The sequence below is a fragment of the Canis lupus genome, chromosome 1 (assembly GCF_048164855.1).
Source record: "Canis lupus baileyi chromosome 1, mCanLup2.hap1, whole genome shotgun sequence".
Taxonomy (NCBI): domain Eukaryota; kingdom Metazoa; phylum Chordata; class Mammalia; order Carnivora; family Canidae; genus Canis; species Canis lupus.
The window spans coordinates 115,231,999-115,246,935 of NC_132838.1; the positions used below are offsets into that span (position 1 = coordinate 115,231,999).

The following is a 14,937-nucleotide window of genomic DNA, read 5'->3' on the forward strand; positions in this document are numbered from 1 at the left end:
ATATTTGTTGAGTGGAGTGAGTAAATAAGTGAACGAAAGGCTGCACGGGTGCGTGAAAAAATGAAAGAACGAACAGATGCTGTGCCGGGAGGACTCGGGCGGGATCTTCCCCGGCAGGGAAAGGCGGCGCGGGGGCTTCCGCACCGTCCCTTGCAGCCGCCAGGGGGCGCAGACAGGAGCGGTCCCCGAGAGCCCGTCCCGGGACCCCGCCCCCCGGGATCTAGGCCCCGGGAGCCCCAGCCGCGCGGCCCGGGCCTGGGACTCCGGGGCCGCGCGCATACCTGCACGGTGCACGGCCGCGGGCTTCCCGCGGTGCAGCGACCAGTCCCTGCGCTGCAGCCGGGGAAACTGAGGCCCGGGCGGCTGGGGCGGAGCTGGCCCGCGAGCGAGCGGAGCCCCCGCCCCCGGCCGGCCCCGCCCCGGCCCGTAAGAGGCCCCCTGCGCGCGGGGAGAAGGCGCACAGCGCGGGGCCGGGGCGGGACGGCGATGGCAGCTCAGCGGCTGGGCAAGCGAGTGCTGAGCAAGCTGCAGTCTCCGTCGCGGGCGCGCGGGCCGGGGGGCAGCCCCGGGGGGCTGCAGAAACGACACGCGCGTGTCACCGTCAAGTATGATCGGCGGGAGCTGCAGCGGCGGCTGGACGTGGAGAAGTGGATCGACGGGCGCTTGGAGGAGCTGTACCGCGGCAGGGTGAGCGGGGAGGGGACGCGGGCCAAGGCGCGGCGCGGGGCTCTCGCGCCCGCGGACCCCGGGTCCGGACCCCTTACACCCTCGGGGTCTCTGGTGGCTTGTGCCCGCCTCGGCCCCACAGGAGAACGCACGGCCGGGGACCAGGCATTCTCGGGGCTCGCGGGCCCCTGCTCGTGGACGCGGACGCACACTTGGGTGTCCAGGGATGCGCGCAAGCACCTGGGGAAGGCGGGAGGTTGAGCATGTGCGGGGCGAGGAGGCAAAGTTGGGGAGCCGGGGCGGCTATATCTGGAGAAAGGCTGGGGGAGGGGGATGTCCTAAAGCCAAACATAGATAGGCTGGAGTGACCGGCAGGATACCGAGAGGCAGGCGCACAGCAAAGGAAGGAACGGGACTCAGCCGTGCACAGTGACAAGTTAGGGCCGCCAACAGACCCAGCGGCAGAAGCAGCCGCCCCGCACAGACTCCCCGGGACACCAGCTGTGGTCACCTACGGATCACACGTGCTGCAGCCACACACACCCACAGACACAATAGCCCAGGCACAGCCTCGTGCAGACGCCCCCGCCAACTACACCCACGCAGAAGGACTCCAGTTCCAGCTACTGGTAGCCCGCGGTGGAGCGGAGGGTACAAGCTACAGCCGCTACCCTGCGACACCAAAGGATTCCAGGAACAGCCATCCATTGCCTCCTAAAAGCAAGAGCCACATGCAGACACAGTGACAGATGCTACGGCCACTCACAGACACACACACACAAAAGAATTAAAAACACACCCAGACAGAAGACCCCATGAGCCGTAGGTACAAACAGACCCACCATGGCAGAAACTACAGCCGTCCGTGGGCACACGGGACACAAGCGGCAGCCTCATGTGGACGCATAGGCTACGGACAGACGTTTCACACCTTTCACTTGAGTCTCTGCTAGCAGTCACACCGTGCCACACACAAAACACAATTACGGGGACCTGGTGGTTGTGTCAGTACCCAGACTGGATGTACAAATGCTCCTCGGCACAGCTCAAGGGTGACGGAAACCATGGTCCCTCACAGCGACACAGGGTCCCACTGTTTTCAGGCACACCCGAGGCTCTTATAGGTGGATAGAGAAGTCCAGCTGCCCTTGGTAGGTGGCATCCCCTAAGGTCATTCTCCAGACGGTGGGCATTACAGCTCCCAGGACACATGACAGGGAGACAAACACAGCAGAGCCAGAGCCACACATCTCGAGGTCCTAGGACCACAGTCCACACCCACGACGGCGCCCAAAGTGCCCCATGCTTCTGCCAGTCCCGGCCCCCTGGCATCGGGCTCTGGCTCACTCACACAGGCGTGTGACACATTTGCAGACTGCTGAACCCCCTTCACACACGAACCCGGTACCACCCAGCCCTGAGGCCCACAGTGAAGTCAGAAGGACTGGGTGGGGGAGGAGGAACTCTAGCCTCAGGGATCTCTTGCTTTGACAGCTGGGTTCTGTCCCCCCGCAGGGATAGAGAGCCAGCCTGCGTGTGGCGTGTGGCTTCTTGCCCCAAGAGGCTGTACTAGGAAGCCCCCCCTGGGCTGCCCAAGGTTGGGCTCGTGGCTCATCCCACCCGCCCACTCTGGGGGCTGTTGGTGGTCATCCCTCTGGACTGACCAGGCTGCACTCTTGGCCCTGGGGGCTGGCCTGAGCCCTACCCCCTCTTTCGGTCCCCTAGGCAAGGGGCCTCCCCCAGCAGGCTCTGGCCTGCCTGCTCCCCTCCCCCACACCTAGTGCTGAGACTTTGCCTTGAAAGGGCAGAGCCAGCCCCTCTTCTGAATCCCAGAATCTGACATTCCAAGACTCGACCAGGCCTGTTTCCCTCTATGGGAACTGGGGCCAAGGAGAGAGACCTGTGCCAGCCCCAAGGCTCTCAGGGCTCTGGGGCCCGGGCATCTGAGCTGGTGCAGGCCCCTGGGCCTCTGTCAACCCATCTGTCACCCCTCCCCCCACCACCCAGATGTCCCGCCTTGGCGGTGCTGTCCCTGACTGCCACATTGTTGCTCCAGAACCCGCCAGCTGGGCCCTGGGGCTGGTGGGGCTTCTCCAGAGGCCTGGACAAAGGCGAGGGAAGGTCGGGCAAGGGACCCTGACCACCCTCCCTCCCTCCCCACCTTAGGAGGCAGACATGCCCGATGAGGTCAACATTGATGAATTGTTGGAATTAGAGAATGAAGAGGACAGAAGCCGGAAAATCCAGGTAGGCTGAAGGGAAAGCTGCCCCCCTCCCTCCTAAAGATCACAACAGCCTGCGTGTTTATTGAGCACTTACTATGTGCCCGGCACCGTTTTAATTGCTTTCCACTTAACTCATTTAATCCTCACAAACACTATGAAGGATTTACCATGAAGGGTTTACTCTCCACCTTCCAGATGGGGAAAATGATTTCATCACTCGTCCAGGGTCACAGGGCCACAGCTCGCCAGGCAGGCCGACTGCCAAGGCCTTGCAATTAGGACCTGTGCTCTCGGAGAGGCAGGAAATGCTGTGTGACCTTTTGGCCCTCTCTGGATTTCCAGCTGATCCTGGTGACTGAGCTGAGTTTGTTGCCTCAATCCTGCCCCCGTTGCTATCTAAGACCCTCGGGCCATTTCTTCCCTGGCACTTTGAATGATGAATGACGGGAAGTCCACCCTGGAATCTGACTTCCTCTTGTCTTGTTGCCTTGGGGCTTTGTTGGGAAAGAGAAGGGGCCCGAGGGGCCTAGGTGCTAGTTATTTACTATTTTCTTTTCTTTTTTTGTTGCGGGGGCGGGGTGTTTAGGGACTCCTGACATCGTGCGGCAACCCCACAGAGGTGAGAGTTCCCTCCCTGCATCCTGGTCCCGAGAAGGGGGTCCCCGGGGTGGAGGGGAGAAGCTGTCTGGCCCCGGGGGCGGCAGAGGGAAGTCTGGGGGGAGCCCTCTGGGTATCTCGGCCCTTTGCTCCAGTGGTGTCTTTGTCTTGTCACCCCGGCTCCTCTCTCTCCATCTGCCACTGGGGCCCGTCCTCTCCTCCCCGCTGAGACGCGCCCCATCTGGGTCTGGTGTCTGCCACTCCCTTGCGGGTCCTCGGTCCTCCCCTTCGGGCTGCCAGTCCTGGGGCTCCCTCCCCTACCACCGCCCTGGGATTCCCTTCCGCACCTCTGCCCCTCACCCCCCATCCCTCCAGGCCCTGAAGCCCAGCCGCCCAGCCCCTCCCACTTCCTTCCCTGCTTTAAAAGGGAAAAATATTCATGTTTCTCCAACCAGCTCTGGGCTGCCTGAGGGACAAACGTCACCCTGTGTCTGTCTGCCCCGGAGCGAAGGCCTCTGTCCCTGGGGACCCTCGTGGTGCTCTCTTGGCCTGAGAAACATCTTGATGTCTCTCTGTGGCTCTTCCTTTCTCTGTCCTTTTTGTCTCTCCCTCTGCAGCTGTCTCTGTTTCTGTCTCTGTGCCTCTGTTTCGGTCTCAGCTTCTGGATCTCTCCCTGTGTCTCCGTGTCTCCCTGTGTCTGACTCTGTGTCTCTCTATCTGCCCCCCCCCTTCCCCACTGTCTCTGCCTTTCCACCCCCTCCCCAACTACCTCCAGGCCCTCTCACTGCCCGGGCTGCGGGATGGGATGCTGGATGGGATATGGGATGGGATGCTGGATGGGATGTGGGATGGGATGTGGGATGGCATGTGGGATGTGGGGGGCCAGAGCCCAGGGTCTGAGGCCTGGGCTGGGCAGGGGGCCTCCCACCGTCCCCCCCACTCCCGAGTTCTTAGGACCCCTGCCCTGTCCTCAGGACTTCGTCCAGGAGCTGCTGGTGAAGCTACGAAGCCTCCACAAGCAGCCGGGCCTCCGCCAGCCCAGCCCCTCCGAGGAGCGCAGCCTGGGCCCCCTCCAGGACCCCGCCCGGACCGCGCCACCCTGACCTCACCTCCGGGGCACCCTCCCTTCTCCCCTACCCTCCCCACCGTCCTGGCTTGTTTATAAGTTGTATGTGATGGTTCTGTTACAACACCGTGCTCCTGTTTTTCTCCTCCGTGGAGTTCCCCGAGCTCCCCCCACCCCGCCACCTCCCTCCCTCCGGCTGCGTCTCCTCGCCTCCCAGCCCCGCAGCTGGCCCGACAGATGGAGAATCAGTCTGCAGCCAGAGAGCATGAGAACCGGCCCTGCTGACCCCACACCGCCCTCCCCTCCCAGGACTCCTCTTGTCCTCGCTTCCCCCCCAGCCTTGGCCTAACGGAAGCCTCAGGGCCCCTGTGGGTGCCATTCAGGGCTCCCGTGGTAACGATGGCCCGTGGTCCTTGCACCATGGGAGATGCGCAAAACCAAAGGTACCCAGTATCACCTCGGCACACCATGAACAGACCAAGAGGGCTTCCTGAAGGAAGTGACGTTGAGGCAAGACTTTGAAGGCTGCATAGGGGTTTGTGTGACATGGGTACCCGTATCCGAGGGCTCTGAACCTTGTGGACGGAGGAGGGATTGATGTTGAGGCTAAGCCAGGGAAGACAGCACACACTGGCGGGGCCATCCACCAGCCAGGATGGGAGGCCTGAAGGGTTCCAGGGGAGGGGCCAGGGCATCAGAAGTGGGTGGTAGCTATTTATACTTCCCTAACTGTGGAAGTATTTCAGGATTTTAACAACAACCTAGTTGAGCTTTGTGCAGTGGCAGTATCGTAGCCAATGAGGTTTATCCGAGACGCGATTATTGCTAATTGAAAACAGCAACCTAGCTGTCCGCTGCCTGTCTGTGGTCCCGGGACGGGTGGGGCTGTGCCACAGCTCGGGCATCTCACCCCACCCCCGCCGCATCTTGCCTCTACTGACTGACATGGGGGGCCTGGCCCCCATCCTCACCCCCCACCACCCAGCAGCCCAGCCAAGGCACCCGTCCCAGGCGGGCTGAGCTCCAATCTGGCAGGAGGAGAAGATGCCACTGAAGAAGAGGAGGCATGCAGGAGCCCCTTGCCTGTCCAGCCCTGCAGGTGGCTTTGCTGCCCCTTCACAGACAGACCTCTGGCTTCCAGTGTCCCCTTTCCTCCACCCAAATGTATAGGGAACGGATGTGTGGAGGATGGAGGCGGCCCTCCTGGTATCCAGTCACCTGGGCGCATCTCCCAGAACATCCCCTTGGGCTTAGGGAACTCCAAACTTCCCTCTTGCAGAACCTGTTTTTGGTTCCTCATTCCGTGATACGTGCTCAAAACCCAGGTTCTAAAGTCCTGGGTGCACTATGTGTTGAGCTGCTCAGTTTCCTCATCTGGAAAATGGGGACTTCATGAATGAGGAAATTGAGGCCCAGTTTAGTGATACCACTTGCCCAAAGTCACACAGCTGGGAGATGGCACCAGGCTTCCAATCCCAGGCGTAGGACTCCAGAGCCCAACTACCGAACTACACTGTAGGGCTCTTGTAAACCATAGTGGTGATGGCTGTACTTTAGTGTCGTGTGTGACTATTTCATACTAAAGTGTTAGTGACTGCTCATGCTCCTGAGATAACCTATCTAAAGGGCCATACAACTTGACTGAGAACAAGACTACAGCCAAAACATTGGGAAGGAGCATAACAGTGGATAAGAGCATGGACTCGGGTCCTTGCCCGGATTCAAATGCCATCTGTCCCCCTTCCTCGTTGTGTGAACTTGAATAAGTCACTAAACCTTTCTGTGCTTCAGTTTCCACATCTGTGAAATTCAACTGTGAATTAGAACAGTACCTACCCTAGCACTGTTGCGAGATTTAAATATACAGATCATAGACTAGTGCCAGGCATGTGATAAGCATCGCTATCCATCTTACCATTGTAGGGATTTGCCAGGAGTTGCTGGACCATTGGCTCCTACAAGCTATCGTCCCTGGCCAGCAAACTTGTGCCTTGGGAACACTGATTTTCAGGCCCTCTGATGTGGCAAAGCCCCGGAGGACACAGTGTACCCGACTTGCCCACCCTTGCATTGCTGCACCCCCCCCCCACTTTCCCAGTCACCAGGCCCCCTGCCTCCCAGGGTTGGTGCTGTTCCCCACTCGGCTACCACAGGACATCTCTCCTTCACTCACCTTTGTCTCCACCCAACCCGTTCCCTCTTTCTCCTTCCTCCAATTCATCATTTTAAAAAAATCAGTTTCTTGGTATTGTTCTAGGATTTTTCTTTTTTCTTTTATTTCAGAGAGAGAGAGAGCTCAAGCAGGGAGTGTGGCAGAGGCAGAGGGAGAAGCAGGCACCCCTGTTCTAGGATTTCCCGATGCACATACAAACAAGTGGGAACCTCGATTCTATTGCCCCCAACCCCTGTTTCTTAAGGTGAACGTTATATTATGACACTGCCCTAACTTTGCTCTTTTTTTTTCCCCCCTAACTTTGCTCTTTTTCACGTAAGGACCTGTCTTGGAGATCTTTCATATCCACAACCCCTCCGTGGACTTACCAGGCCGTAGAACAAAAGCCAAAGTCCTCCCCTACACACCCCTCCCTGTCACCTGCCACCACTCTGCATTACTCCGTTTCCCTTCTGTCTTCCGTCTGGACGTCTCCGGACCTCTCCTTCCCATCCTCACTCCCTCCAGGACTACAGACCCACCTCCTCTGCCCAGAGTACTCTTCTCCGAGCGTCCCTCATCATCCTTTAATATAGTCTCGGAGAAGTATCTGGGAGCCCCTTGCGTAAGGAGCCACTGGGTCACTATCCTGTCACCCTGATTTAGTTTCTCCGTAGAATTTCTTACAATCTGACATCATCTTTTTAAAAATGATTTATTTATTTATGAGGGGAGGAGAGGCAGGGGGAGAGAGAGTGTCTTAAGCTGATTGGTGCTGAGTGCAGAGCCCAAGGGGGATTCATCCCAGACCCCAAGATCACCACCTGGGCCAGAGAGTCGGACCCCCAACGGACTGTGCAGCCCGGGCGCCCCAACACTGATATAATTTTAGTTATTTTATTGTCTATCTACACTCCCGGACTTTCAGATATTAGCTCCTTGCCTGCCTTGAGCATGGCTATCCTAACATCTGGAACAGGGGCGGGCAGCTGTAGGTACTTGCCCCAAGCAGTGCCCCCTGGTAGCCACGTTCTCTCCACTCAGCAGCAGGTCTCCTCGCAGCTAAGTGAGGCCTCAGCGCCCCCTCGTGGCTCTATGAGTCGGTTTAATCTGCACCCCAGGGGTTGGTGACCCCAGTGGCCGGGGACTGTCAGTTGGATTTTAAGTAAGAGCAGATTCCAGCAGCTGCTGTAAAGCACGCACCCAGCCCTGATCAACATTAGGGCCTTCGGGGCAGCCCTAGTGGCTCAGTGGTCTAGCGCCGCCTGCAGCCCAGGGTGTGATCCTGGAGACCCGGGATCGAGTCCCACGTTGGGCTCCCTGCACGGAACCTGCTTCTCCCTCTGCCTGGGTCTCTGCCTCTCTCTCTCTCTCTCATGAATAAATAAATAAAATCTTAAAAAAAAAAAACAACAAAACATTAGGGCCTTCGCTAATTAGAATGATAGCTACTAGAAATGAGCTCTCACTGATGATATGACTGGTATTCACCACTGAGGCAGGACGGCTCTTGGCGGAGATGATCATGGTTGACATAAGATCAACCTACGAAAATCAGTATCGTTTCAGCAATAGTGTAAATACCAATTGTTAGGGGTGCCTCACTGGCTTAGTTGGAAGATCATGTGACTCTTGATCTCAGGGAGTTCGAGCCCCACGTTGGGCATAGAGATTACTTTTAAAAAATTAAAATAGGTCAGCCTGGGTGGCTCAGGGGTTTAGCCCTGCCTTTGGCCCAGGGCGTGATCTTGGGGGCCCAGGATGGAGTCCCACATCAGGCTCCCTGCATGGAGCCTGCTTCTCCTTCTGCCTGTGTCTCTGCCTCTGTCTCTGTCTCTCATGAATAAGTAAATAAAATCTTTTTTAAAAAAATTAAAATAAGGGACGCCTGGGTGGCTCAGTCAGTTAAGCTTGTGCCTTCGGCTCAGGTCATGATCCCAGGTCCTAGGAGCAAGCCCAGCGGTTGGGCTTCCTGCCTGCTTCTCCCTCTCCCTCTGCCTGCTGCTCCCTCTGCTTGTGCTCTTGTCCTCTGTCAAATAAATAAATAAAATCTTAAACAGTAAAACATACAGAAGGTAATCTGAAAAAAATGAAACCATCCATGTCCTTGGATAGGGTATCGATATTATCTACATGTCAGTTCTCTTGAAATTAACCAATAAATTTAAAGCTATCTTAATCAAAATTCCAGGTTTTTTTTGAGGTACTTGATAAACCAATTCTAAAATTTCTGTGGAGGAATAAAGGTATACAAATATCTAAGTCACCATTAAAAAGGAAGGGGGGAGTCTTGCTTTATCAAATATTGAGACAAACTGCAAAGCCATAGTTATAAAAATAGTGTGTTGCAAGAACAGATGAATACACCAAAGGAACAGAACAGACTCGCAGGCAGAGCCAGGCATGTATAGGGACATAAAATGAGAGAGGTGGCACTGCCATTGGTGGGGGAAGGATGGGTTGTTCTTTGTGGCTTTCGGAAAAGTGGCTCAGTATATGGAGAGAAAAAAGATGATCCTTACCTCACCACCCCCCCCCCCCGCCCCAGATAGACTCCAAGGGTGCCTGGGCAGCTCAGTTGGTTGTCTGCCTTGGGCTCGGGTCACAATCCCAGAGTCCAGGGATCGAGCCTGGCGCTGGGCTCTCTGCTTGGTGGGCAGCCTGCTTTTCTCTCTCCTCCCTGCTCATCCTTTCTCGCTACCTCTGTCTCTCTCTCAAATAAATAGGTAGAATCTTAAAAAGGAAAAAAAAAAAAAACAGAAAAAAAGATAGATTCCAGATGAAGTAAAGACCAAAATGTAAAGAATGAAACTATGGAGTTAAAAGGGCGCCGGGCTGGCTCAGTCTGTGGAGTGTGCGACTCTTGATCTTAGGTTGTGAGTTTGAGCCCCAGGTTGGGTGAAGAGATTACTTGCGGAAAAAGAAAGAAAGAAAGAAAGAAAAGAAAGAAGAAAGAAAAGAAAGAAAGAAAGAAAGAAAGAAAGAAAGAAAGAAAGAAAGAAAGAAAGAAAGAAAGAAATCCATTTCCTAACAGTTCTACAGGTTGGGAAGTCTGAGATCAGCATGGTTGGGTCCGGGCGAGGACTCTCTCCCTAGCTCACAGATGGCTGTCTTCCTGCTGTGTCCTCACAGGGAAAAAGAGCAAACTCTCTGGTATCTCTTCCTTCGACAACAGTAGTTCTATCAAGCCTCATCTAATTCCAGTTACCTCCCAAAGCCCTATTTCCAAGCACCACCACCCTGGGGCTTAGGGCTTCAACATTTGAATTTTGGGTGAAGGGGATGCAACCATTCAGTTCATAACAGTGACTTTTAAAGATTTTATTTATTTGAGGGAGAGTGATGGAGAGAGAGCACAAGTGGGGTGAAGGGCAGAGGGAGAAGCAGACTCCCAGTGAGCAGGGAGCCCAACAGCTCCATCCTGGGGTTCCGGGATCAGGGCCTGAGCCACCCAGGTGCCCCCATAACACTGACTTCTGAGGCTAGGTCAGAAAGGGCTTCAGCTGGGTTCTCTGGATATGCTTGTTCCTGGAAGCCAGCTGTCATGTTGTGAGGAACCACACAGAGACATGGAAGGGTTTTGTGTTCTAGACAGCCAGAATCAAAGGCCAGACACGTGTGTGAAGAAGCCTGGCGAGAGAGGACCCCAGCCCTAGATGCCATCTGGGTGCAATGGGAGACCCTAAGTGAGAGGCACTCAGCTGATGGAAGAATTTCTTTTTTTTTAAAGAGATTTTATTTATTTATTCATGAGAGACACAGAGAGAGGGAGAGAGAGGCAGAAACACAGGCAGAGGGAGAAGCAGGCTCCAAGCAGGGAGCCTGACGTGGGACTCTGTCCCGGGACTCCAAGATCATGCCCTGAGCCAAAAGCAGAGCTCAACTGATGAGTCACCCAGGTGCCCCCCTTACACGGATCTTGATGAGCACCCAGTAAGGTACAGAATTGTCGAATCACTAGATTGTACTCCCGAAATTACTATAACATTGTATGTTCACTATACTGGAATTAAAATTAAAAACTTAACTGGGGGGCCTGGGTGGCTCAGTCGGTTAAGTGTGTGACTTTGTGACTTCAGCTCAGGTAGTGATCTTAGTGGGATTGAGCCCCTAGTCAGGCTCCGCACACAGTGGGGAATCCTTTATCCCTCTCCCTGCCTCCCTGCTCATGCTCTCTCTCTCAAATAAATAAAATATATTTTAAGACCCTTAATTCAAAAAAGGGATTAAGAATACACTTATCTAGGGACTGGGTGGCTCAGTGGTTGAGCATCTGCTTTTGGCTCAGGGCATGATCCTGGGGTCCTGGGATCGAGTCCCGCATTGGGACTCTGCTTCTCCCTCTGCCTATGTCTCTGCCTCTCTCTGTGTGTCTCTTAAAAAAATAAGAGTACACTTATCTAAATAAGTACTGAGAAAGGTATAGAATTGTTGAATCATTGTATTGTATATACTTGAAACTGATATAACACTGTATGTTAATTATACTTGAGTTTTTTTTAAAAGGTCACACCAAAACCAAAACCAAACAAAAACATTTCTGGTAGGAAAATCTGCAAGGAATGATCAATAACAATCTGAAAGAAGAAAATTAAAACAATGAGAGGGTTGCCAGGCTGGCTCAGTTGGTAGAGTGGTGTGAATTTGAGCCCCACGTTGGGGTAGAGATTACTTAAAAATAAAAATCTTAAAAAAATAAAATAAAACAACAGAGACATCAGTTAACACCTATTGATTAGGCAAAAATTAGAAAGCTGGGTGATACCAAGTGCTGGCAGGAGTAGCAGTGGCACTGACCAACAGAACAGACCAGCAAGCAGGCATGTAGTATGTGCTAATGCATGGTGAGTGAACTGGATAAACTGGCTAGCCTAGGGCTGGGGAACAGGGCCCCCTATGCACTGCAGGTGGGAGTGGATTGTGGCCCAGGCTTCTGGAAACTAACCCATTTATTCAGTCACAAATATTTCTTTGCTTCTTATTTCTCTCTCTTTTTTTTTATTTTTATTTTTTAAAAGATTTTTATTTATTTATTCATGAGTGACAGAGAGAGAGAGAGAGAGAGAGAGGCAGAGACACAGGCAGAGGTAGAAGCAGGCTCCATGCATGAAGGCGGCGCTAAACCACTGAGCCACCCGGGCTGCCCTCTCTCTCTCTTTTTTAAAGACTTTACTTAATTGACAGAGAGCACACAAGCAGGGGGAGCAGGAGAGGGAGAAGCAGACTCCCTGCTGAGCAGGGAACCTAATGCAGGGCTCCATCCCAGGATCCTGGGATCATGACCTGAGCCGAAGCCAGTTGCTTAACCATCTGAGCCACCCAGGTGCCCCAAGATTCTTATTTATTTATTTATTTATTTATTTATTCATTCATTCATTCACTCATTCATTTATTTTTTAAAAAAGACTTTATTTATTTATTCATGACAGACACACACACACAGAGAGAGAGAGAGGCAGAGACACAGGTTCCATGCAGGGAGCCCAATGAGGGACTCAATCCTGGGACTCCAGGATCACACCCTGGGCTGAAGGCAGGAGCTAAACCGCTGAGCCACCCAGGGATCCCCTCATTTTTATTTATTTATTTTTTGTTTTTTTAAAGATTTTATTTATTTCTTCATGATATATACACACACACAGAGAGAGAGAGAGAGAGGCAGAGACACAGGCAGAGGGAGAAGCAGGCGCCATGCAGGGAGCCCGACGTGGGACTCGATTCCGGGACCCCAGGATCATACCCTGGACTGAAGGCGGCGCTAAACCTCTGAGCCACCCAGGCTTCCCAAGATTTTTATTTTTTTTATTTTTTATTTTTTTTATTTTTATTTATTTTATTTTTTTTAAGATTTTTATTTTTAAGTAATCTCTGCGTCCAAAGTGGGCTCGAACTCATGACCCCAAGGTCAAGAGTCCCATGCTCTACTGACTGAGCCAGCCAGGCACCCCAAGAAATATGGGAAAAATTAAACAATTCAAAAAAATTAAACATAGCAAAGAGAGGGCAGCTCAGGTGGCTTGACATCCATCCCTTCAACTGCATTTCATTTCTTCTTTCTGTGTGACAGGTGTGATGCAGTGATGTAGAGGCCATGAAAAGCTCAGTCCAGGTCCTTACACATAGGAAGAACTAAAGCCATGGGACTGCATGTATCACCGCTCTTATTATTGATTTATTTAATGATTTTAGTGATTTAAAGATTTTAGTTATTTATTTGACAGAGAGTGAGGGAGAGCACAAACAAGGGGAGCAGCAGGCAGAGGCAGAGGGCAAGGGAGGAGCAGGGTCCCCCCTCTGCACTAAGTAGGGAGCCCAACTTGGGGCTCGATCGATCCCAGAACCCTGCGATCATGACCCCAAGCCAAAGGCAGATGCTTAACCGACGGAGTCACCCAGGCACCTCTTTTGTTTTTTTTTATTATTTTAATTTATTTATTTGAGAGAGGGAGAGAGAGAGAGCTTGAGCAGGGGAAGGGCCAGAGGGAGTGGGAAACACAGGCTCCCCATTGAGCAAGGAGCCGGATGTGGGATTTGATCCCATGATCCGAGCTGAAGGCAGGCGCTTAACCCACTGAGCTACCCAGGTACCCCTGTTGTTATTATTGTTAATTATCATTGTTGTTGCCCTGGTATTGAACGACCCCCAACCTCACCTTGTCTTCATTATCCCCACCTGGTCAGGAGACTTCTGAAGGTCATGTCTGAACATCCCAAGGGAGACTTAGGGGAGGGCCGTACCCTCTGAAGATTAGTGGGGAAGACAGGGATGTGGCCCAGACGAAGCCGTCAAGGGGCTGGATCAGGGTCTCCTAGCGATTCCACAGGAGATTTGGGGGTCGAGTGTCAGACACCAGTGACCAGGTGCTGGGCAGGGCCTGAGGCCCAGGGTGGGTGGACCAGAGTCTACTAGTGTCCCTACTGCCAGCAGGGTACTGTCCCAGGGCTAAGGATTCAGAACAGCCAGTGTGGACAAAGACTGGGGCCGCAGTGCCCTCTGGTGGCCAGATCCGGGCTCCAGGGTTGGGAGAAGTGACCAAAGCCTGGGACTTCAGGATCGGTTTGTTCCCAACACGTGGAAGATCAAGCATCAGGGCCCCCAGACGTGAGAACAGACAGCTGCCCTGTGTGCGGAGCGGGCAAGGGGTCAGGGCTCCAAAGGATTCCCCTGGAGTCTCCTCCATAAAGCCCCTCCCTGACCCACAGCCTGGGTCCCGCAGCTCCTGTGCCTGCCTATCCCAGCCCTGACCCCTCTGCTTGGGCTTCCGCCACTCTTGGCTGTCATCATGTGGGGACGGGTCTGTCATCCCGCTGGACTGTGAGCTTGCGAGCCCGGCCAGAGCCAGCACTGCTCACATGCACATGCCCGCACACGGCTGGGGACCGAAATACTCTGGAAAGGACTGACTGTGCCTGTTAGCCTTTCCCTTTGCCTTTAGCTCTAGACCCTCTCTGGGGAGGTTTCCTTAATACAGCACCCCCTTCAGGTTGTCCAAGGGTGGAGGGCACAGTCCCAAGCCCACCTTGTTCTCTGTCCCTGTGGGCTGCGTGCCTCAGAGCTAGACCGTGGGGAGAGACATGGAGCATAATGTCATAATAATAATAATAATTCATCAAATAATTATCGAGCACCTACTATTTGTCAGGCCCTGTTCTAGGCACTGGGAACGTAGCAGTGGACAGGTCATCAATCCCTGCCCTCACACAGCTGATATTCTAGTGGGTGGAGACAGCCAATAAGTCAAGTAACTGCATAGACCTATTACATGATGACAGACTATGATAAGAAAAAGCATTCAAGAGGACAGAGTTATGGGGGATGCTATTTTAGCTGAGGTTGCATCTGAGGAGGTGACATTTAATCAAAAACCTGAATAGAGTGAGGGATGGAGCCATGTGGCTGTCTGGGGGAGGAACATTCTAAGCAGTGAGAACAGTAAGTGCAAAGGTCCTGTGGCTGATACGGGACTGAAATGTTCCAGGAACAGGGAGGAGGCCAGGCGGCTGGAGCAAAGTCAGCCAAGGGAAGAAAAGAGGGAAATGGGGTCAGAAATCTGGGGATCAAGTAGGGCCTTGAGGGCAGAGTGGGGACTTTGCATTTTATTTTAATTGTGAAAGAAGCCCCTGAAGGGTTTTGAGCTGGAGAGCATTGTGATGCCATATGTTGTAGATAGCCCACTCTGGCTGCCAGGGCGAGAACAGACCTGGAGCTGTCCAGGCAGGAGACAACGGAG

The 14,937-nt window shown here is 53.6% G+C and overlaps 1 protein-coding gene and 1 pseudogene across 1 annotated transcript; both read left to right on the forward strand.

Annotated features, from left to right (window-relative positions):
• Positions 1-426: 426 nt before the first annotated feature.
• PPP1R14A (protein phosphatase 1 regulatory inhibitor subunit 14A) lies at positions 427-4,678 on the forward strand. The gene is made up of 4 exons (XM_072779439.1): positions 427-687; positions 2,833-2,913; positions 3,478-3,510; positions 4,463-4,678. Exons 1-4 carry the CDS (start codon positions 487-489, stop codon positions 4,589-4,591), a joined length of 444 nt encoding a protein of 147 aa, XP_072635540.1. The 5' UTR covers positions 427-486; the 3' UTR covers positions 4,592-4,678.
• Positions 4,679-5,322: 644 nt separating this feature from the next.
• Positions 5,323-5,403, forward strand: LOC140609062 (U4 spliceosomal RNA; annotated as a pseudogene).
• The last annotated feature ends 9,534 nt before the right edge of the window (positions 5,404-14,937 follow it).

Excerpts from the sequence above, each read along its gene's own strand:
- PPP1R14A (XM_072779439.1), top strand. The coding sequence starts at position 487 with ATGGCAGCTCAGCGGCTGGGCAAGCGAGTGCTGAGCAAGCTGCAGTCT. Across the intron at positions 688-2,832 it reads AGGAGCTGTACCGCGGCAGG|GAGGCAGACATGCCCGATGA; the intron begins GTGAGCGGGGAG and ends TCCCCACCTTAG. Across the intron at positions 3,511-4,462 it reads CGTGCGGCAACCCCACAGAG|GACTTCGTCCAGGAGCTGCT; the intron begins GTGAGAGTTCCC and ends CCCTGTCCTCAG.